Below are 25,172 nucleotides of genomic sequence, written 5' to 3'. Positions count from 1 at the left end.
ACTTGTCAAAGGTTGGATCATTTTCTCTTGCACTAATACCTTATGCAAATGAGTATTAAGATCTAGGGAGACCACCCAAAGCAACAACTACCAATTCCTATTAGATACTTTTCTTTAATGGCTTTGAGTTGGTCTCTAATTTGATATATATTGACAAAATATGATGTCACCATGTCATTCTTTGTCATCTTAATTTTACGAAGTTGACCTCTTAGATTGATAGATTGATTCACATTATTGATGGTATATAATCCAATAATGGCGTCGTATATTTCTTTAGCATACTTATGTTCAACAATATAGGGAATCAAATGATCCCTAACAAAATCCAACAAAATACTTCTTGCCAAAATGTCATCTTCATGATACTTTTCATTTCCTGCTTGATCAAACAATTTAGTGACTTTACCTGTGACAATTCCCAAGACTTTGTTCCTTTCAAGAATGATCTCAGCTCTAGCCTTCCATGACATGTAGTTAGTGGCTCCTTCAAGCTTGATTTCGGTCTTCATGAATGAAGAATTCATGGTGAAAATATAGGACAAATCCCAAAACCTTTCAAATGCTTTTCAAGTGTTCTTCAAGTGCTCTGAAGCTGATATCTCTGCTCTTTTTCCTTCACTAAGGCTTTGATACCATGTTGAAATTCTAGTGTTGCTATGACTAGAATAGTTTTTCACAATTGATAGCTACTTCTATTGATACAAAATGTTCCTTCTTTATACTTTAGTCAACAAGTAGCTATACATGTAAAACTTCAACCATTAAATCTTCAACAAAAGAAGTAAATAAAGATCAAAGTAAACAATGAACAATAGAAAATAAGCAAGAGACACCAAGATTAGGCTCATAGCTAAGGAAAAACCCATAAGGGGAAAACCCAAAATTCTTTCCTTACGAGGGAGAGATTTTGTCCCATAAATCCAAAATAATCAATAATGAGATACCCAATCAAAGTTTGCACAAAGAAAAAGAAAGATTCCACTTCTATCCAATGAGAGGGTCTGCACAAGGAGGCTGAGATATAGGCTTGTACTCGCTAAGATAGGACGCCGAAGTTCTCACTGTAGTTACCATTGATGATGCCAACGAACCAAGACAAATTTTGGTCCAAAATCCATAGTCAACTTCAGAAAAAGGAGAGCGAGCTTCTCTGTATTATTCGACCTTCTAAATGACACAAGATGGTAGCCCAAACAAAAGTAAAGTACCCACGTTAAAATACGCTCAACTTCAATCCAAAGAATTAGGTCAACACAATTGTAATATACTTCCTTTTTACCCTTCGCACATGTGGATATGCCTGTAATAGAGGGCCAAAATTTTTATTGATTGCAGACCGAATTGCTTGTTCGAAATCTATTTATAATGTTTATTTCTAGTTAAGATTATTGGTTGGTTTCACTGGTTTTGATTGGGCTGGTGAACCTGATGATCGGAAGTCTATTGCGGGTTATGTCTTCACTCTTGGTTCTAGACCTATTACATGGGCTTGCAAGAAACAAAGTGCCATATCTCTTTCTTCAGCAGAAACAGAGTATCATGGTGCCGTTGAAGCTAGTAAGGAAGCCCTGTGGTTTTGTCAGATCCTGTCAGAGTTTGGTTTTCAGCAGCAACATCCGACTACACTTTGGTGTAATAATCAAAGTGCCGTTCAACTATGAAAAGATCCAGTGCAACATCAACACAAAAAACACATTGAACTCCACATGCACTTCATCAGAAAGCTCATTCATGACCTTGTTCTTGAAGTGAAATATTGTTCAACCGATGATCAAGTTGTAGACATATTTACAAAGGCTCTCACAGGGCGAAGTTTACTAAACTTCGATTTATGGTTAGAATTTAGGAAGTTGTCATTAAGGGGGGATAGGCTCTAATGCCTCCTTCCTTCTCATATTGTGTCATCTTTGTACATCCTTCAATCTTATCCCAAGTTGTTCTTAAGGGGGGATGTTAGGATAAAGTGTGTTTCTTTAGTATGCACTTTTTGTAACTTACAATCCGACGGTCATGATATGTTCTAGACATGAAGTGATCCGACGGTTCATTGTCTCCTTGGTATTACCGACACTTGATCCATGGCTTAACACCGATTGGTCCATGATTTCTATTTAAAGAAACAAAGAGTCATTTGTTAGGTGACCATTCATGAGAGAAGCTTATGTAAATTTTATTTCTTTTACATTAATAAATTGCCTGAAGTGGTCGCGTTGGCTCAGGCCATGGACTGTTTCCCTCTTTGAGGGTTTTAACCATGTCAAGAATACTAGTGTACTGATATGTGATCTGTTTGTGAGTGGTGTCCTTTGGTGTTCTATCTAAGGAACTTACCTTGTAAATTCCTATAATAGCTACTTAATTTTTCAACAAGTTTGTGGCAGTTGATTGAATTTAAGGGTGGATAAGGTGAACTTTAGTTCTAGAAGTTGATGACCTTTGAAAATTTTACTAGCTTTTCACTTTAGTGGTCAATGATAAACTCATTGATTGAGGTCTCTTTGGTGCCACTTGTGACATTTGAGGTTGTAGGCCTCCATAAATAATCTTAATGAGATGCTACATCACTAGATTGAGTGCAATTGCCTCAACCCAAACTATGTTCATAATACTAAGGCTATTAAGGCTTAGTCTCATCTTCAAGGTGCATGCTCTATATTGGTTACATCTTTTTGGTCAATCATTTTTGGGTGTAATCCTAGAGTTGTCCCTTAAGAATTAACAATCAAAGTGACTTTAAAATAATGATTCATAGTGATGCGTCCCTTGGTTAAGGGATACATTTCCTATAGAAGGAGAGATAAGGATGCTTGTCTATTAAGTCCCTTTATGTTATCGAGATATTGAGAATGTCAATTTCATATATTTAAAATATGCCACTCCATAGTATACAAAGAATGTCTTAAAAATGTGCAAACTTCCATTAACAATTGAAAAATACTTAGATATCCCTCACTTGTTGAGAGCCACTTAGATATCTTCAACCTAAATATATGAAAATATGACCAATAAACAATTTAACCTAAATTTATGAAAATATAAACAATAAACAATTAAAAAAAATATTTTTACCATATTTAAATAATTTTTTTATAATCTTAACGAGAAATAAACCTTATGAATAGATTTTAGAACAATTAACTTATTAATTTATTTAATTAAAAATAAAATTAATTTATTACTTTGTCACTGGTATTGATAATAGATTTTCCCATTGTTTTAAAAAATAGAACATTGATGTTCGTGGTCTATAAAAAAGTCTTGGAAACAAGTCATTCCACTCATATACATGTTTCAACCAACAAAGTATTTTTATAATAAAAAATCCCGAAAGAAGTTATTCTAGTCATATACATGTTGCAACCAACGGAGTATTTTTGTAATAAATATATTTATATTTATATTTATTTTTAATTATTATATATTATAAAAATACTTGGGATAAGGAGCCAGGAAGAAAGAAAAAGTACTATATTGAAGTGTTTAATCCCACTCATAGTCATCAACCAAAATCATGCATATAGAGGCCAATATCTTTTGGAGAGCCAAAATTCTTATTGCTCAGTTAAGGGCTAATTCTCATCAACTCCGTTGTCAAACATGGCATGGAAATGCCAAAAGAAGTGTGGGAGGAAAGAGTATGCATTTTTGTTAAACAAAAAAACATTTCATTTTAAAATGTGAGGCCTTCAAAGACAACAAGAAAAGTTATTCAGATACGCTGACAGCTAGCTCTTGGGATAATCTATTTAGCACAGAGATTTGTGGAGACGCTGATAGCATTTATTTTGAAGCTTCACAGAAAAATGACCAAATAGAAGCAATCTATCGCTAAGCTATCTTTAACTTTGTAGAGGTTAAAATAATTTCTTTCTTTAATATATTAATCAAATTTTAAACTATGCAGCGAAAATACCAATAACTGTAAAACACACATTTCATTAAGGATATGATCAGAACATTTAACTAATAGGTCCTTTAATCATTTTGTCCTTCTCTGTTCTCTGGATATACGTGGATATTATAGTATTATTACCCATTTACTCGTTCTTTGTTCACAACACAGGAAAAAAGCATAGATGCGATGGACAGAGAATGGCTGCCATCCATAGAAATAGGACCATCCTGCAATTCTCCTTATGAAATGGGTTTTCTGATTGGACAAAGATTTGCTCCTATGATAAAAAGCAGAGTTTCCAGTGATCAAATCCTGCAAGAACAGATGCTTCCTTTTGCTCTGTCAGCTGGAGGGAACTCTCTTATTGAAGCTCTATCAACTACTAACAGGTATTTCAAAATCATTCTTCCTCTATTGTATATTTGGGTTTTCATGGTATACGCAATCCCAGGCAACCATTGCCTTGAATCCATCAATGCTATGATTCTTCTATTGACATTTTGTTGTTGAGCTCAGAGTGGTCTGTTTGGGATAATACGTACACACAAATGACACAAATGACCACTGCTGTTATTTGCTGTTTTCTTCAACTTATTTCAGAATTGGGTTACAGGAGCTAGATGAATTGAACCTTTCATCCTGCGTAATTTTCTCCTAAAACATACCTCTTTAATGAGGTTCCCCTTGGTAATTCTGTTTCTGTTCTTCTGAGTCTGACTGTGTTTGTACATTGTATGTTCCTTGAGGTACTTATGGTTGTATTTGGTTTAAGTTGGTTAGAGAACCCAAATAATGTATCTTGCTCACCCCTGCTTATTGATATTGTGCTTCTCATCTCCCTGGTATTTTGATTCAATTATTGGCTACATTACTTTAGAATAACCGTTGCTATTATACTGGCCCACTGTGCCAGTTCTATTGGCAATAGCCATATTATGGAGTATTAGATTCAAGATTCAAATCCCTGCTGTGTGAAACCAAAAAAATAATTATTGATATGGTACTTATATCATTACAATGCACCATAGAAACACGATTCTTTATAACGCTGCCAGTACTACTGCTTTCCGAGGTGGCATGCCGAGTCAAAACTCCTGTTCAAAATCAGCCACACTTGGTTTTGGTCATGAGTTTGCTAAGTTTTCCTGAGTTTACGTTCTCTGATTTTTTGGAGGGCATATTCCCTGTTTCTTCAATAAAGGGAGTTACTGCGGACTTTTGCTAAGTCACCGAGTTGCATCTCCACATTAGGTGCGAATCCGAGTGTGTGACTTTGCAATGTACAAATATACATGGATCTATTATCATATTGTTTTCAAGTGCTTCCTTTGAATTGAACCTCGATCACGTATCTGTGGAACTGACCCTGGTGGGTGGTCCGACATGGCACCATGTTGACCCCTGAACTATGACCCCTTTGACAGACTGCTATCATTTTAAATGACTGTTATTATATTTTTTTCCCATGCATGCATCTAAAGCATGGGATAAAACTTAAAAGGCAAGGTTTTTGCAGGAACAAATATCCAAAATATTGGGATGAATTGCGTGGTACTGCAGATGGCAGTGGTGTCCCAATTCTCGAAGTATGTTGCACTTGTACCCATTGAAGGATGCTTTAGTTTTGACTTAGTATAATGCATGGCTTTTCTTGTTGTGTTCACAGCTGTTTAGTCAATATTATACCCGCTTTTGTAATTATTATTTGCCTCGACTGTATACCAAATTTATTTCAAGCAATTCCTATAAGTGAACATCTGATGTTTATGGCATAGTTACTATCACAAGTATTTACATTGTTTGGAAGTGGGACTTTTGTGACTGCAATTTTAATATTTGGCAAAATATGATTTCATAATTAAGAAACTTTTATACCTAATAATTTGTTGAAATGCATAACTTCAGAATTTCAGGAAGCTCAAATGTTGTGTTAGATAGACATCTGCTTCCTAACGCAATATTGAAGTCTTTTATCACATTAGATCTTGAAATAAAGTAAGACTATGTGTATGTGGAGGGAAGTTAATGACAACGTGCACATAGAGAACAATTTCGTCATGGCATTCAAACATTTTCACAGAGACAAGAATCCATCTATGTTGCCCACAGGGTTGTGGTCTAGTGATTGAGATGGAGCATCACCACATAAATGACCCAGATTCAAACCCTGGTGTGCATAGAGCCCTGGATTATAAGTTGGCCAAGTTTGATGGCTTTCATACGCAGCATTAATTAAAAACCAAATAAAGAATCTGTCTGTTCATTTAGCCTTTATGCAGAGTCAGAAATATGACCATCGGCAATATTGTCATCTTTATCTCATCCAATGCATATAGATTTCTGCACTTAGTCGCGATTTGCATGCAGTCAATTGGTACAAAAACGTTATCATGCTCACTACAATAATTGTCTAGTAGCTGGATCGAGTACCAAATTGTTCAATTACCTTCTAGCAACTCTGATACAAGTCAAGAAAATAATATTGTTATGGTCTTCATCCCCATATTTAGGATTAACTAATATGTTTCTACATTCTGCTTAGATCGTCAGGTTTGGGAAGGATATGGATTCTTTGCCACTTGGTGTTAATTTTTCCTTGAACCTAGCACCTGACAATTTATTAACCTAGCAGATTGCAGATCTACTGAATGAAAGCACAGCTAAGTTGTTAACACAATTAGCGGAAGCAAAATTACACATAACCAATCTCAATCATATTGACACAAACAGATTCTGACCAATCAATAGTTCTTCATTAAATCTGAACTTACCTGGGCTCCTGTCCTATGATAATGGCCCAACTGAGAAAATTACAGATACAAAAATGCTCTGGATCTGATCTAGCAGATTCGGTCCTAGATCGGTCCTCGATCTTCTTGGCTGATCTGGGTCTCCAATGCTGCCCTTCTGCACTTCTTCAGACCCGACACGCTAGAATGGGAGTCCTTCCTCACTCCTCACTAAGATGTCTCTCACAATGTTTTGTGCTGCTGTATGGTGTGTCTTTTCCTCTCCTTACCCTTGCTTTTATAACTTGACATTGAACTAAATCCCTAATCATAATCTCCAAAGTGATTGATGGTTAAGATTAGATCTTGCTTCATTTGCAATCGATGATTGAGATTAAGACATAATCACTAAAGTAATTTGCTTTACTTTTCCTACGTTTCTTTAGGTTAATTAGCCAACATAATTAATTATGTGTTTTCCTAAGTTTAAACTTGGGGTGAGTTACATTAACAACTTGCTCACACTTGAGAAAGTGTTCTAACGAGATCTGTGGGCAACTTCTATATGCCTAGACACTTAGGCTTGTGCAAAAGTATTTGCCTGAGCTACAAACAACAACACTCCCTCTTAGTGAGGGAGGTACTTTCGCCCTCTGGAACTTGCTTTGATCTTGAAGTTGCATCTGTTGCCATGGTTGCTTCCTTTGAATCGGAAGCCTTCCCTCCCACTTGGTCTGGAAACATCTTCGAAGTAATACTCCCCTTGGACTGGTCCTAGAAGCCTACTACTCTTGAACATCCTATAAAGTCATCTCATACCAAAATACCTTGACAAACATGGAGGAATTTGCTAACTGCTCCTCCCCACCTGATCTTGAAGGCTGACCCCCTTTGAGCTGCTCAACCTTTGAAGCTCCCCGCCCCTTGTTCTCTTTCGCTACTTCGCTTCTTGCCATTTCTCGAATAGACTAGCCCTTTAGCCTATACAGGTTGCTCTTTATAACTCCAATGACGTGGCCCCTAGAAGAGTTAGATCCCATGGGTCTGATTAGTGCCTATTCGTCTTGGAACGCTACACAAAACCCCTTCTTTTCTATCATAGATATTGAGAGCAAACTCCACCTGAGTTTTGGCACCCATAGTTGTTGATTGGAGTAGAGATGTAAGTGTTTTGCTTGCCTAGGTGCTAAGGCTACCAGGGGGACCCACAAGACAACCACTTTAGCAGAATATTAATTTATTTAACTATTTCCTAAAGTTAAACTTAAGAAAAATTTAAAAATCCTAAGTTAACTTATGGTTTAATCTTAGCTAATGACACATGAATCTCCGATCACTCGTGATTAATCACGAGTCAAACTCTGCTCTTCCCTCAAATGATCCGATTCAACTCTGGGCGAGTCAAACTTGCGTTGACTGAGTTTGACTTGTGGTCAACCCGAGTTTGACTTGCGACTCACCGATTAATTGCGATTTAGGTGACTGAGGCGATTTTCAACCGTCAACTCGGTGAGCACGGGTTTTAACTTTTAGGGATCCCGCATTTTTTGCTATGTGGTTTAGTTACGTTAAAAATTAAACGTTGGTCTGTAACTTACTTCTCACTTCTCAGGCCCGCAACTCATACATCAAGAAGGTAATAGAGTCGTAGTGTAATAGAGGCATAGTGTGCAGTGTGCTCCAGTGTAGCTTCAACGTGTGCTATATCAGAGATTTCAGTAGCAAACCATTATCGTATCATTTCAGCAGCAATCAAGAGATTTCAGTTACTGCATTTTTACTGATTCGTATGCAGTATTTTATAAACTTTTAGAAGCAGATGCTTTTGGTTCTATGTAGTCACTGGTAAGGAATTAGGACTTAGTACTTTGGATCATGTTTGGACTCATAACATATATGAGATACTTATTCATTCATGATATTTGGGACATCTATTGATATTATGCATTGTTTGGATTGGAGTCTGGACATGGTTTTGTTGAATATCAATGAACAATTTTTTTTTTTTTTTTTTTGTTTAATTCAATATGTATATATCTTTATTTATTGAATTCACTGATTTTTTCCCGATTTTCCCCGATCCGATTAAAACTCTTCGCTCTTTTGCCTCGCCGATTTATCGTCGATTCCGAGTCTGCTAACATTGATCTTAGCCCTTCATCAAGATCTAATCTCAACCGTTGAGAGTGAAGGAGGGGCTTAGGTCGAAATTATAAGAGGAGATAGAGCGAGTAAGTGGCCAGTTAGTTGAGCACAAGCAGTGTGTCAGATCAATGAAGGGAGAGACTAGGGTTTCAACATATCACAGAGCTTTAGTGACCAAGAAGGGGATCGAGTGAGGGCCAAGCTGCTCTTATAACCTTGGCACATTGATCCCACTTGCACAAGTGTGTAGGAAGGGAGATCTGCGCATCCTACAACTCGCATGTATGCACAAATAGGTAGATCCGTGCAACCATCTGGCAGATTGGGTGTGCAGTAGGGAGATCGATTTATCTTGGAAGCAGATCAATTGTTTTCCTATGGTGAAAGGGAGGTTTTCCCTTGATGTAAATTTATGAAGATTACCCTTTTGCTAAAGATGATAAAAGAAACACAAAGTTACAGGTTTTCCTCAGAGTTGGGGTTGCCTGGGTATATCTTGTGTTCGATGTGTTTGTTTTCTGATTTATTTATTTTTGCTGTGCAAAGTTAGAAAACTCATTGTATTTGCAATTTAAGTTTCCGGAACAACTGTTGTTTGTATTTCTAGTTTTACACTTATTGCAAATCAGTTATGGGGTTTTAAGGAAATCTAACAATAGCACGTGCTTCACTTCCAACCTACCTCTTGACTCGAGTTGGAATATTAATATTCCAACTCCCTTCATTGCATGTTTGGTATCGACAACATGCTCTACATGCAGTTCTGAGTCCCACTCGATCATGTTATTAAACAACTCTCGTGCCCCTGTCATATGTCATGTGGCTTCACTATCTAGTAGCCATGCACCAACTGGTAAGGTGCCTAAGGAAAGGTAGGAAATAAGTGTGAACTCAGTTTCAAACTTTTGGCAAACTCTACCAGCATTTCTGCCTACGTAGCTACAATTGATTGTGTACCCTTTCGACCCTTCTTCCTCCTTGGACATTGTGAAGCACAATGTCCTGTCTTTATGATGGGAAAAACACTTGACCTTAGTCAAGTCCTTCTCGTTCTTTGGTTGTGAGGTTGACTCCTCACTCTTGTTGCTTGAACCTTTTCCTTTGCTTCTCATTCCCTGATTGACAGAGCGAGATTCTCATCACCCCCACTCTTATTGATCTGTAAACTGCTGTGGATATTACACTGGATAGTTCATCACAATAGATCTGATAAAATTGTATTTAAAATCTGAAATTCTGCACTATTACAGTGTTATTTCTCTTTAGATTTATAGATCTGTACATTATTGTTAATAGTGTATGCATGTGAATTAAAATTATGCAAAACATAGAGAACAGTGAAATAAAAGCTCACACACACATTTGACACAAGATATGACCTTGGAAACCCTTTTGGGACTAAAAACTAGTTGGAAGGTGAGGCCGCTTTGCTCTCTTTCTCTAAATAGAAAATGTCTGCGAGTACAAAGAAGTATGGCCTGCGGCTTATGGGTTACTGCAGTGCACAAATCCTCTGTGTATGCTCTATCTCCGATCCCTCTCGACTATTTTTGCTCAACTATGGAATAAATGCACTCGAAAGAATGGAATCCCTTTTCCTCTTAGTGGCTCAGTTATAACACAACCCGATAGCCTACTAGTGGTTAGGTTTGACTACCTCAACTCTTAACTGGAGTTACAATATAGACTCTTCTATATTATTCTTCGTCATAATCATGTGGATAGGCCCTTCTCCATGAATTATGGGGGCTGATGTGGCATCCTTTCGAATTGGGGTGGTGAAAACAAGAAGGTCAACTTCGAAGTGGCATAACTTTCACATACGAACTCCGATTGATGCGATTCTTGCACCGTTGGAAAGGTCTCTATGTGTAGAATAGGGAAAAAAAGTTGCGGCGCTAAAGCAACAAAGTTTTACCCCCCCAAAAAATGTCGTTTGATGCCTCAAAATGTTCCTGGAAGGTTTCAGAGCCCAACTTGTCAAACTGGGTCCCATCAGTAAAAGTGGTCCTGTGAGCTGATTCCTCCACTTTTTCCACTCTGAAAACATCGGATGACAAATAATATAATGATCCAATCCAGAGCACTTATGTTGTTTGCCAGACAATGATTTCTCCCAGATTTCTTTTTGAGTGAATTCATTCCATAGTCTACTCCAATCATGTAGTTTCTCTCGTGTTAAAACACCTGTCACAAAGGTAGCTCATTGTTTTGTGTAATTTTCTAACTAGAGAATTTTTACAGTATGATATCAAAACATGAACTAGCTACAACAAAATAAGGCATGCACAATTTGAAATACAAACATGCAACTGAAAATCAAAATTCCATTGAGCTAGAAATAGGAAGCTGAGCCATTTTATTAAGTTTCCATTGAAAATATGAGTACAATGGGGATGGAAAGTGTGCACTTGGGCTTGCTACAACAAACAAGCAAATACCCATGTGGAAATAAGTGAGTTTCTCCTCCTAAGATGGTTTATTCTGGCTGTGTGTTTGACCCAGAAATTACTGCAGCTGCTGCTAGAGGCAACCTATGATTTGGGGCCCCAAAACTCCACCATTTTTTTGCAAAATTAGGAACAAGCTCCTTAACACCAGGCCAACAAAACCCAAAAATGTTTTGAGCTAATTCCGACCTCCCAAAATTACCCAAAATTGGTGCTATGCCCTCCTTCACTGGTTTTGCATCCGACCCGGAGAATAGTTGCTGGTTTCCCCCCGATTCCTCCCTCCAAATGGCTGGAAATTTTTTGAAATGCCTCCCTAGAAATTCTAGCCAAATCTCTGCCCCCAACTAGCTTGTCCTTGCTGTAAATTTGGCCCACGAAATTCTGCCCAGAAAACTACTGCGCAGGCCCTAAAGAGGAAGAATTTGGTTCTCCCAGTAGCAATAGTTTCTAGCCCTGCAATTTACCACGAAATCTTGTCCACCCTCAAAGAATATTTCTCTAAATTCCTTGGTTGAAACTCCTCCAGAAACCCCCTCAACTCAGTGGTACGAAACTCCTGGCCCTGTGTCCTCCTGTAGCTCAAACTAGCTGATAGAATGGCTGAACAGGATCACAATATCTAGCAATCTACTCTCCAATCAACTCATAAATTCTCTCCTAGGGTGGCACTCTTAGACCACCGAAAGAGAGTTGGGATTTTCTCCTTGGAAATCCATGTGCTCAACAACACTAATTAACTTGGCTGAGCAACTCAAGCAAACTCTCAAGGTTAGATGCACAAAATCAAGGAACCCCAAAATGAGCTTACTTTTCCTCTTTATAGTTGCTGCCCCTTCTCTTCCTTGTGGACCCCTCTAATTCGAACCTCCTTGTGCTTTTCCCTCCTTGTGGGTTGAATTCCTCCTAAGGGTTCGATTTCCCTCTTTGTGTGGCCCCCACAACCCACCAACCTTTTAATTTATCATTTTATCCTAAGTTGGCCTTCTTCCTTTTTGCAAAAATAAATCAAGTCTCCTAACCCCTTTCTCCTAAGTACAATCGCCAAAAATATTTATCAAGTGTCAAAAATACAAAATTTGGAATTCATCTTAGCCAAATTTAATTGTTGGTGATATGATAGTCCTCCCCTCCCAAATGTTGCTTGTCCTCAAGCAACTGGAGTGCTGGATACTGCAAAATTTGTTCCCCTTCCCATGTGGCATCCTCCTCAGGCAAGTCTTTCCACCTCACAAGGAATTCCCTAGTAGTCCTACTCCTAAGCTTCCTTTCTCTCTCTTGCAAGATAGCCTTCGGTGTCAAAACCAAATGCCCCTCATCATCCAGGGGTGGTAGCTCTGTTGTAGCTGTCACCTACTGCCCCAAAGCCTTTTTTAGGCATGAAACATGAAAAACATTTTGCACCTTGCTTCTGGGTGGAAGCTTCTGCTCATACGCTGCCTCTTCTACCCTCTTGGTCACCCTGTATGGCCCATAGAAGCGGGGCTTGAGCTTCTCAGCTCCCTTCTGCTTTAGCGTGGACTGCTTATATGGCTGTAGTATAGGAAAACAAAGTCCCCCACCTCAAACTGCCTCTCTACTCTACCCCTGTTTGCATATAGCTTCTATTGGTTTTGGGCAACCTGTAAGTTGTCCTTGAGAGCTTTAAGGATGTCTTAGCTCTCCTGTATCCAACCCTTGGCCCCTGCTGTCTCCAAAGACCATGTCAACAAAATTTAGTGCATCATAACCATATAGAGCATGAAAAGGCATCATACCTATGGACATGTGATACGTGGTGTTGTAACAATACTCCCCAAGGTGCAGCGACTTCACTCACCCTTTGCTACCTAGTCACATAGTTGCGCAGGTATCCCTCTAACCACTTGTTCACTATCTCTATCTACCCATCTGTTTGGGGGTGGTAGCTTGTGCTGGGAGTAAGTTTTGTGCCTACAAGGCGAAATAGCTCTTGCCAAAAGCCTCTCATAAACCTGTTGTCCCAGTCACTGACAATTGTCTTGGGTAGCCCATGCAGCCTGAAAACCTCTCGGAAAAATAACTTAGCCACTTGTGAGGCTGAGTACTTGGATGGAATGGCGAATAAGCGGGCGAATTTTGTTAATCTGTCTACCACCACATAGATGCAATCTCGTCCCTGTATTGCTGGCAACCCAATGATGGAATCCATCGATATACTCTCCCATTTCCTCTCGGGAATAAGAAGAGGCTGTAGCAACCCTGCTAGATGAGTGTGCTCCCCCTTGTTCCTCTGGCAAGTGTCGCACTCTCGAACATGCTTCAGGACATCCTCCTTAAGCCCCCACCATGTGAAATGCTCCCGAATGGCCCTGTAAGTCTTGAGGAAACCTTGGTGCCTTGCCAGTGGTGAATCATGAGCTGCGTGTAGGATCTTTGCCCTCAACTATGATCCCGGTACCAAGTTGATCCAGTCCTTGTAATAAATAACGTTATCCATCACCCGGTACCTGTCATCCCCATGAGTACCATCCAAGATCTCGCATGCATGTCGATCCTTGGAGTACTCCACCAATAGCTGTGCCTTCCAGTCTTGGGTGATATCCATCAAAGAGAGTGTCGCAGGCCTCCGTGATAGTGCATCAACCACTATCTTCTGCTTGCCCTTGACATACTCAATCTCAAAGTCATATGCTTGGATCTTACTAACCCATTTCTGCTGCCTCTCCTGTAGGTTCTGTTGCTCCAAGAAGAATCGAAGATTGTTGTGGTCAGTCTTCACCTTGAACTTGTTTCCCACCAAGTACTGTCTAAACTTAGCCAATGCGTGCATTACGATGAACATCTCCTTGTCATAGATGGAGTACAACCTCTCATGTGGCTGCAACTTCCTACTCTCAAACGCTATAGGATGGTCCCCCTGTGTCAGAACTGCCCCAACTCCCTCTCTAGATGCATCGCACTCCAGAACAAATGGCCGTGAGAAATCTGGTAGGGCCAAGACAGGGCAACTGCTCATCACCCTCTTGAGGCGCTCAAAGGCCTCTTGTGCAACATCTATCCACTCAAAAGCCCCTTTCTTCATCAAATCCATGAGGAGTGCTGCTAGCTGGGAAAACCCCTTCACGAATCTCCTGTAGTATGTGCAAATGCCCAAGAATCCCCTCAACTCTGTCACATTCCTAGGCACAGGCCAATCTAGGATCTCCTTGATCTTCTCCTGGTGTACCCATACTCCATCTTCGCCGATCACGTGTCCAAGGTATAGCATCTCTGTTAGCCCACACTCACACTTGGACATTTTTGCATACAACTGCTGCTCCAGTATGCGCAATACATCCTCCAAATATTGGAGGTGCTCCTCCCATGTCCTGCTATAGATCAGGATGTCATCGAAGAAAACAAGGACATATCGCCGTAACTTCTTGCAGAAAAAATGGTTCATGCAAGATTGGAATGTTGTTGGTGCATTGGTCAGCCCAAAGGGAATCACCAAGAACTCGAAGTGTCCATAGTGGTAACGGAAAGTGGTCTTGGGGATGTCCTGCTCCTTCACCCGCATTTGGTGGTACCCCGAGCACAAGCTTATCTTAGAGAAGTACTTGACTCCTCTGAGCTCGTCCATCAGCTCATCAATGCGTGGAATGGGAAACCTATTCTTCAACGCCTTCTTGGTGAGGGCCCTATAGTCTATGCACATGCAAAGAGTCCCGACTCCCATCTTCTTCTTCACCAACACAACTGAAGAAGCGAAAGGACTCTAGCTAGGCTTGATGTGCCCCAACCTCAACAAATCTTGTATAGCTCTCTCAATCTCATCCTGATATGCCTTGGGATGTCTGTAGGGGGTGGTGATGATGACATGTACTCCCTCCTCCAACTTAATGGTGGGGTCGAATCCTCTGTCTGGTGGCTTGCTTGGTGGAATCTCTCCAAAGACTGCTAATGCTTCTCCAAGAGAGCCAATATGTTTGGATGTGTTTGCTGCTTTGGTCCCCCTGTCTCTGAAATCCTCAACTCTACAGCCCAAGCTATGTCACCATGCCTCAAGTCAACCTCCATCCTATGTGTTGATACTGTCTTGGGTGTATGAGTGCATGCCTCTCAACACTACCAGCTTCCCGTCTGGTCCCATGAACTCCATCTCCAATTTCTTCCAATCTGTAGTGACACGTCCCAAGGAATACAACCACTGAACTCCCATCACTACATTGGTGTTTGGAACGTCCACCACAAAGAAGTGATTAGTCGTCAGTCGAGTAGTTCTATGGTCACCGTCGTGCTGGGAACTGTTGATTTGGGGTAGCATCGGATGTGCTCTAAGCCTCAAATTTTGCAGGGAGGCTTGGGCACATCTATTCCAAAGAACCCAGAGAGTGTTTTGGGGAAATTCCACCCAGAAACGATTTTATTAAAATAATTAATGTTTTTAATGGATTTCCTAAGTCTAAACTTAGGAAAATTAAAATATTAATTGGTATTAATCTAATTGTGGGTGTAACTTCTAGAAAAAAACGGAGATGAAGTCAAAATAATCTGAGCCTTTAATTAGGAGTTAATCTAGGCCGTTGGTTGTCCAACAGGAAGATATAAGAAGGGGCTTGAGGGTCATTTGGAAAACACACCAAGAGAGATCAAGAAATTGATTTTCTGAAGTGAGAAGTTCTCAGGAGGAAAATTCAATTGAGGAGATTTCTTGCTGTTGAGGGGCAGGGATAGCTTCCGGAGAGAGAGAGATTTCCTCAGCCGGAGAATCATCAGTAGAGAGAGGCAGAGAGTGATCCAGTAGCCTAGACGCAGAGGTTGACGCAGGGCCACGCAGAGGCAGCACAGAGGGTGAGAGAGAGTTTGAGATTTTGCTGAGGAGAGTCAATTTTAGAACCTGAGAGCCGGGGTGTGAGACCGAGAGGCTGAGAGTAGAGACTCCGGGCAGCAAATCGATCAGCAGACTGAGTGACGTAGAGCCTGCATGAGGACTGCACAGAGCAGTGTAGGGCCTGCCAGAGGCCATTCATTCAGTATCCGGATCAACCGGGATTTTTCCAGTGATTGTGTGAGGTAATCTCACAAATCTTTCTGCCAGTATTTCTCTCTGTAACTGAATAACCTTGTGAGGTATTCAGAGATGTATTCAGAATTTGCTACTGCTTAATAATAATAAACCCTCAGAGCTGCTGCACCGATTTTCCCACATTGGGTTTTTCGGGGACATTTGTCAAAAAATAATAGTGTCCAATGTGTTGTATTTTCTTTCTTGTTCAGTATCTTGTTTCCGCTTATAATTTAATTAAGTGAAAGCTGCAATAGTATTTACTTCGATATTTGCCATAGCACAAAGTAAATAACTTGTATGGATTAACAAGTAGGAGAAGTAACATCAGTTTGCTGTAGTAGGGGTTCTTGTTGAAGGAATTTTCACATGGTATCAGAGCTGCAGATGAAGCAAGAAGAGCAGAGCTGGTAGATCCAGTGCTGAGCAGAAGAAGGGAGTCTGAAAACGCTGTAGGAGGCAGCCGTTCAAAAACCCCCAAAGGGCTGACGTAGTTCCAAGCTAGGAGGGTAGATTTTCGAGGCAGTCTCTCTCTGACTGAGTCGATGGAGAGAAGGACTTCCAGTTCGAATTTTTGCAGGTGTAGAGGGAGCAGCGCTGAAGCCTCAATGTGAGAGAGCTGGTGGGATGTAGATTTTCAACAGGCCGTTTGCTAGGCTGAAAAACGTCAGAAGAGAGAAGAGAAGCACCTTGAGGGAACTTTTCCTCAGCAGACTTCCCGCCGAGAAGTCTATTTTCTCATTGGCTGAGCAACAACAATGAGAAGCAGAGAGGGGATTTTCGACATTTTTGGCAGATATGGCAACCAGTGGCTTGAGGGATCAGGACAGGTTGGATGAAGCATCCAACTACGTCATCTAGAAGGCTAGAATGTCTTTCCTTCTAGATGAGCATGCCCTCAAGACGTACGTTGATAGCGTGGTGGTTGAACCTGCGGATGCAGATCCGCTGAAGAAGTACAAGGCTGAGATGGTGAAGGCCAAGAGGATGATCCTGGATGGAGTCAAGGATCACGTGGTGTGTCACGTTGCTAACAAAGGGACTGCTAAGGAGATGTGGGATGCCTTGGCCACATTATATCAGGGATCTTCCGAGTAGTGGAAGATGTACTTAGAGCAGAAGCTGAGATTTGCTCAGATGCAGAAGGGAGAGCGTGTGGATCCATTCCTCACGAAGCTGAAGGAAACCCGAGATGAGTTTGTCTGCTGCGGGCATACACCTCAGGATTCAGAGTTGGTTAGATTGGCCCTCAATTCTGTCTCATATGAGTGGCAAGTCTTTGTCCAGAGTATCTTGGGCAGAGCAACATTGCCTAGTTGGGATGAGACGTGGGTAGCTCTAAAACAAGAGGAGCTAAGGAGATACCTGGTCAAGGTCAAACTTGACGGAAGCAACAACAACAGTGGGTCGAAGCCCAAGGAGGAGGAGGAGAATGCAACCCTCACATCGAAGGGATAGCAGGGGCAACAGAGAAGAAGAAGGACATCTCCAAGGTGAAGTGTTTCAGATGTGGCGAGATGGGCCACAATGCATCCCAGTGTCCTTTGAAGAAAAAGGGCAAGGATGAGAAGCACGATCCTAAGGTTGCAATTGCGAAGATCGAAGAGGAAGAGTTCGCCATGATAGTCGAGATACCTCCAAGAGGGAGGTGGGCTAATTTGGAGCTGTAGTTCGAAAGAGCTACAGATGGGCAGGATCCTTGAGGAGTCCACCTCTTGGATCAATACCTTGCTACAGGAGCCCAGTTTTGTGGTAGCAGGATGGACTAGTGTCGGATGGTGCCGAGGAGTGTCGGGGAGACAGTTGCAGTGGCTAGGAGCGCCAGAGACTAAACAACACAGAGCAGAGTTGGTAGCAGTGCAGATGGCACAGAGCAAAGGTTAGCAACAACATAGTAGATTCAGAGGGTCAACACAGAGGATAGCAGCAGTTAGTTCCAACATTCACGTGGTACCATATTGAACACAGTTAGTTCAGTAGTTTTGGATGTTTTTTTAGTTGCTTCTCTCAACAACTGAGTTGTTGTACGGATGCAGTGTTAGCAGTGGCAGTGCTAGTAGCATAGCAGATGCAACATTTGAGAGGGAGCTGAGTACAAATGTAGCATTGGTAGTGGCAGTGTCAAAGGCAACAATACAGTTGCAGCAGTAGCGCAGTAGTTGGTGGACAACATGTCAGACATCAACAGCGCATAGGATGATGCTTTAGAGTCAGAGCAATATGCAGCAGCGTATATTGCTAAAGCACAATCCTCTCTTAGAGGGAGTGTTGATTTGGGGTAGCATCAGATGTGCTCTAAGTTTCAAATTTTGCAGGGAGGCTTGGACACATGTATTCCGAAGAACCCAGAAAGCGTTTTGGGAAATTCCACCCAGAAATGATTTTATTAAAATAATTAATATTTTTAATGGAGTTCTTAAGTCTAAACTTAGGAAAATTAAAATATTAATGGGTATTAATCTAATTGTGGGTGTAACTTCTAGAAAAAGACGGAGATCAAGTCAAAATGATCTGAGCCTTTAATTAGGAGTTAATCTAGGTGTTGGTTGTCCAACAGGAAGATATAAGAAGGGGCTTGAGGGTCATTTCGAAAACACACCAAGAGAGATCAAGAAATTGATTTTCTGAAGTGAGAAGTTCTCAGGAGGAAAATTCGATTGAGGAGATTTCTTGCAGTTGAGGGGCAGGGATAGCTTCCAGAGAGAGATTTTCTCAGCTGGAGAATCATCAGCAGAGAGAGGCAGAGACTCATCTAGTAGTCCAGACGCAGAGGCTGGCGTAGGGCCACGTAGAGGCAGCGTAGAGGGTGAGAGAGAGTCCGAGATTTTGCTGAGGAGAGTCAGTTTCAGAAGCCGGGAGCCGGGGTATGAGACCAGGAGGCTGAAAGCAAACTTCAGGCAGCAAATCGATCAACAGATTGAGTGACGCAGAGCCTAGAGAGGTTGACATAGAGCCTGCGTGAGGACTGCGCAGAGCAGCGTAGGGCCTGCCAGAGGCCATTCATTTAGTATCCAGATCAACCAGAATTTTCTCAGTGATTGTGTGAGGTAATATCACAAATATTTTTGCCAGTTTTTTCTCTATAACTGAATACCCTGTGAGGTATTCAAAGATATATTCAGAATTTGCCACTGCTTAATAATAATAAATCCTCAGAGCTGCTGCACCGGTTTTCCTGCATTGGGTTTTTCTGGGGACATTTGCCCAAAAATAATGGTGTCTAGTGTGTTGTATTTTCTTTCTTGTTCAGTATCTTGTTTCCGATTATAATTTAATTAAGTGAAGGCTACAGTAGTATTTACTTTGATATTTGCCTTAGCACACAGTAAATAATGTATGGATTAACAAGTAGGAGAAGTAACATCAGTTTGCTGTAGTAGGCGTTCCTGTTGAAGGAATTTTCACAGGAACATATCTTGTACACTACATGGGCTTATCCCCCGGCACCAACACTGGAAATCCCTCAAATGTCTCCATCATAATGCCTTGCCTCTCAACCAACTATGCATCAATAAAATTGTGGGTAGCTCCATTGTCCACCAACATTGACACTTTGTCCCTGTACTGTGCCTCTGACTCGAAGAGTCAAATACTTTGGAACTCCCCGAAGTGAAGCAAGACCCCTCCAGTGGGTAAGAATGCTCCTCCCCCAGGTGGGGTTGGTGGGCCACCTCCTCCAGTGCCCTAAGGCCCACAATCTCTTGCGTCTAGGTCCTGTTCCGTCTCCTCCTCCTCTGGCTCACTGTCTGAGAGTACCTCAATGTAGTCGGCCTTGCCCTTGGTACACCGTTGCCGTGGTGCACATGGCTCCTGACAAGTGAAAGCACAACTTCCTCCTCCTGAGGTCCTTCTCGGTCTCATTGTCCAACTGTCCTCTCTTGGTCCACTCCTTCTACTGAGGTCGGATGTCTTTCCCCTTCTGCAGGAAAGTGGGTCTAGTAGGTGCTACAACTCTTCTCTTTGGAACAACGTCTAGCATGTCTTGTGCCTGACTAATGGCATCCTGCAATGAAACTAGCCTGTATGCACGTACCCATCCTCTCAAGGGCTCAACCAACCCCTCTATGAACAACATGATCAGTCTCACCTCTAAAATATCTGAGACCATCACCGCAAGCCTCTGAAACTCCGCTATGTAGGCCTCTGTGCTACCTGTCTGCTTCAGGTTAGCTAACTCCCTCAAGTGCAGCTCCGGATCCTTCCGGTCAAACCTCTCCACCAGCCTGCGAGTAAACTTTGTACAAGAAGTGATGGAGGCATGCCCGAGTGTGATCAGCCCATGGTACCACCACTCCTGTGCATCCCCCTCCAGATGTAGTGTGGCAAACCTGATGGCATCCGTCTCCCTCATTGGGTTCAGATTGAGGTATGTATCTAGCTTCTGAACCCAAGCCCTCGCTGAACTCCTGGCTGACCAATCATAGCTAGGTAAGGTCTATAAAATTTCCATGAAATTCTGATCTGTTGATAAGAACAATATGAAAAACACTTTCGTTTCTTACAAACATAGAATTTCTCTACTCAATTTGCAGCGGAATTAGGAACAAAAATAAAAGCACAATCACACAATTGAACAACACAATTTTTACAAGGAACTCAACTGGGAAACCCTTTGCTTGATTATTGAGAATTTATTGAAGAAAATTGAGCATTAGATCTCTTACAATACAACTGTTTCAATCTGAAAACAACCTTGTTTTCCCTGCTTAATCTAAGCTTGAAACCTATGCAAGAATTCTGATCTCTGCTTCCTTACCCAAGGAATTCGTCCTTCTCCAATTCCAACAAGCCTTTCCTAGGCTTGTTCACCTTCTCTCACAAGCTCCACGCACAACCTTGTGCTTCCTATTGTTTGGTCTCACCAACTCGTGCTCACCAAAACAATGATTAAACTTGTGCCTTCGTTCCTTCTTTTAAAGGCAATTCGAATGGTTAAAATTAGTGATTTTCTAATTAAGGAATTGAACTGGAGCTTTTCTAGTTAACAAAAGTCAACAGAACTAGTTAACTGGATCCTCCTAAAATTTAGGAGGCTAACTCCACTTAAGCTTTCAGTTCCCAATTTAACTCACACTAGAAAATCAAGAACTTGACTTTCAATTTCAACACATCAGTTAACTGCCTCATGCACTCCTAATTTTTAGGGAAACTCCTAAATTTTAGGAACTCGACCATGCACAAAAAGGAACTCGACTTTGACTCCTTGAATTAAGGCACAAATCAAGGAATCACTTTTCTCACTAATTTCAACACTCCCTCTTAGCGAGGAAGGTGTTCCTGGAAGAACCTCATCCACCTGGATTTGTCTCCAACACCACCAAGTTCTTCTCTACTGCAGCTTCTCCCTCTAAACTAGAAGGCTTCCTTGCTTTCTTCTGCGGAACCTGCTTTGAAGACTTGTTCTTTCTCACCATACTCTGCGAGTCCATAATCTGACACTATCAATGATCACAACTCCTTTTGTGTCACTGAACTTTGGTTCACTGATCTACTCACTAGCAGCCTTCTAATTTAATTAAGAAGTCTACACATAGGGTATTCTGGATCTGCTTTGAACTAGTGCTCCATCAATCTGCCTCCTAACACTTCATGGCTCCTTTCATGCATACTATACTTGAGGCCTTCAAGCTGCTGCATACTGCAGACGAAAGTCACTGTTCACAACTACATTTGTGAACAGTGCTCAGCCTTCTAGATTGCCCTATCTCTGTGACATATCAACTGCTACTGTCACTCTTCTTAGGGCTTTCAGATCTGCCCACATACAGTCACTCCTTGACTGATCTACAACTTCTGCAACGAGCCCTCTTATCTCTGATTTGTCAAACACCAAACCAATGAACTAGGGCAGCAAAACCAACCCACTTGATTGCTCCAAAAGTCAATCCTGAGGGTATCAAAATACAACCCACTTGTTGTGACAAGTCTGCCACTTGTCCACAACACTTAGGGCAACTAGACAACCACTAACAAGCATCCAACACACTGTACATAGGCTGCTACAGCACTACTGTTCAATACTCTGAACAACCCTCATCACCTAACATTCAATCAACATAAAACTTGGAAGCAAAATCACCTACCTGAGATCAAACCTCCTTCTCCTTATGTGAACAGTGAGACGCACTTGTGATAACCCTTAAATCTGTTCCAACTACTTTGGTACCATGTAGTATTTCCATGAAATTCTAATCTGCTGATAAGAACAATCTAAAAAACACTTTCTTTCCTTACAAACACAAAATTTCTCTACTCAATTTGCAGCGGAATTAGGAACATAAATAAAAGCACAATCACACAATTGAACAATACAATATTTACAGGGAACCCAAATGGGAAAATCCTCTACTTGATTATTGAGAATTTATTGAAGAAAATTGAGCATCATGTCTCTTACAATACAACTGTTTCAATCGGAAAACAACCTTGTTTTCCTTGCTTAATCTAAGCTTGAAACGTATGCAAGAATTTTGATCTTTGCTTACTTACCCAAGGAATTCGTCCTTCTCCTATTCCAACAAGCCTTTCCTAGGCTTGTTCACCTTCTCTCACAAGCTCCACGCACAACCTTGTGCTTCCTATTGTTTGGTATTGTTGGAATTTCTAAGTCTAACTGTTAGAAACCCTTCATGTACTTTTCTGATTTATTTCTGCCTACTTGTTCTGATTAATTAACAAGTTATTTACCATGTAAATACTGGAAATAAATACAAGTACATGCTCAACACATTACAGATCATCAACTGAAGGAAACAAAACAAGCACACAAGTGACACCGTTGTTTTTTGGACCAATGTCCCCGGAAAAACCCAATGCAGAAAAACCGATGCAACTATCTGAGAGTTTTATTATTATGCAGTTTCTGAATACAATATGGGTGCCAAAACCAGCTCACCCAATAGAGAATAATCTCGGTAGTAGTACCTCTCTACTTGAAAGCAGATATTCCGGCTGAAACCCCGGATAAACACTACGACAACTCCCAGCGCTAATCTGTCCCACGAAAAACCCCAGCGTCAGCCTCTAGGGACTACATCAGCCCTTCCTGGCCCTGTGTCAGCCCAACGTTAGCCCAATAACCCCTGCGTCAACCTCTAGAGCCTCTGCGTCACCCATGCTGGCTCTCTGAGGCACTGCGTAACTCCTGGCTGCCTCTGCGTGGGCCCTAGTTGGCTCTGTGTCCCTCTCTCCCGGCTTCTGCACTGATTCTCTTCGGTACCCTCTCTGCCTCTCTGCTTCTGTATTCACTGCCCCTCGCTGCTGATCACTGATTCTATCTCTCTTAGCAAACCCCGCTTTAGAGAATAGAATGACTGATGACTTTGGTGTGTTCTCCAAGTGACCCTCAAGCCTCCTTATACACTTTTCTCGTTGAAAAATCAACAACCGAGATTAAGTCCCTAATCAACGACTAAGATTAACTCTGGCTTGATCTATGACTTTTGGACCTTTCTAAACACAGTTTTATATTAATACACATTAATATTTTATTTTCCCTAAGTTTAGACTTAGGGACTCCATTAAAAATATTAATTATTTTAATATCTCCCAAACTGTTTAGAATCTGCACAAACCATTTTTGAGTATTGGAGATCTCATGTGCTTTAGCCTCTCCACCAATTTTCGTGGCTAGAGCACATCCGATGCTACCCCAAATCAACACTCCCTCTTAGCAAGCACCGTGCTCTAGTAATACTCCTCATTGAGCATCACCCTGATCATCTGACATCGGTCCTGCGCTGATGCTAGGCCTACTGCCCAACATCCTCTGCACTACTGCATCATGTACTGCTACCCATGGCCTTGTCACTGCCATTGCTGCATCTGTACGACAACTCCCTCTGCAGCCGTGTTGCTGCCCATGGCCCTGCCACTGCCACTGCTGCATCTGCACTGCAACCGCTCTCATCATGCTGCATCGTGCTGCCCATAGCACTGACACTGCTAACTACTGCACTGCAACTCAGTTACTGAGAAGTAAGTAACTGATCTCCCAACTCTGACATCTCCATCAGGCTAGAAACACTCCCGATGCTGAAGCTCCCTCTGTCACTGACAAGTGCTCCCTCTCTGATCTTTGCGTTGCTGCAACAACTCTGAGCATCTCACACCGTTGCACACCTTTCTGTGCCATCCTGCATTGGTGCAACACTCCCGTGCCTCTCGCACTGTTGTAGCCTGCTAGCCTCGCACTGTTCTGGGAATCGTGCACCGTAGCTCCCTTTGTCGCTCCATCTGCATCCGTCTCTAACGACATCCGCCAGTCCTGCTACTCTTCGGGGCTCTCGTAGCAAGGTATAATCCAAGAGATTGGGTACCTCGAGGATCCTGCCCTTCATCGCCTATAGTCCGTCTGACTACAGCGCGATGTCTCCCCACTTCCGCTCAAGTGGCATGTGAGCACTCATGGCATAGTCATCATCTGTCTCCAATTCCTTCTCCGCCCTTGTTGGCGCAGCCTTGGTCTCGGAAGCCTCTCCCTTGCTCTTCTTTCTCGAGGACTGTTAAAATTGGCAACTAGGGCCAAACTCCATGTGGTTCATATTATTAATGGCAACTGATATTTTTCTTGGATCTCTCTCATTGAGAGGTGTAGGATTGATCTAAAGATCATCCGATTCCGATAAGTATTCATCGAGATATGAATTTATTTGTGTTATGGGACAATTCGTCAAGGTCGGCCAACAACCAAATAAACCCCACAAGTGCTCAACGTTTTAGTATAAAAGGAGATGACTTGAGAGTCATTTTACACACACACTTCTCCTAAGATCTCTCTCCACTCGTCTGGGTTTGGTGGTTAGAGAGATCAAGAGGGAGAAGCCCTAGATGCAGCGAATCAAGGTGCCCTAGACGCAGTTGAAGAGAGGAACACCTAGCCGCAGTTGAAGGGGATCTAGTCATGCCCTAGCCGCAACAAAAGAAGGTCTAATGCAGTCATA

At 41.6% G+C, this 25,172-nt stretch overlaps 1 protein-coding gene across 5 annotated transcripts in view; it reads left to right on the top strand.

The window, feature by feature from the left end:
* The first annotated feature begins 3,965 nt into the window (after positions 1-3,965).
* Positions 3,966-25,172, top strand: part of LOC149198107 (uncharacterized) — a 183,460-nt gene continuing 162,253 nt past the window's right edge. Inside the window, exons 1-2 of one of the 5 annotated variants that reach the window (XM_089406091.1) lie at positions 3,966-4,287; positions 5,415-5,484. In XM_089406091.1, coding sequence (XP_089262217.1) covers positions 4,085-4,287; positions 5,415-5,484 — 273 coding nt within the window. In that variant the 5' untranslated portion in view covers positions 3,966-4,084. The remainder of the gene's footprint in view (positions 4,288-5,414; positions 5,485-25,172) is intronic. The other 4 variants (XM_089406092.1, XM_089406089.1, XM_089406090.1 and 1 more) reach the window with 4 other exon arrangements.

This window comes from Pinus tabuliformis, chromosome 2_2 (genome assembly GCF_031772625.1).
Source record: "Pinus tabuliformis cultivar Carrire ecotype Pingquan chromosome 2_2, CPIR1, whole genome shotgun sequence".
Taxonomy (NCBI): domain Eukaryota; kingdom Viridiplantae; phylum Streptophyta; class Pinopsida; order Pinales; family Pinaceae; genus Pinus; species Pinus tabuliformis.
This window is presented reverse-complemented; position numbering and strand designations above follow the sequence as displayed.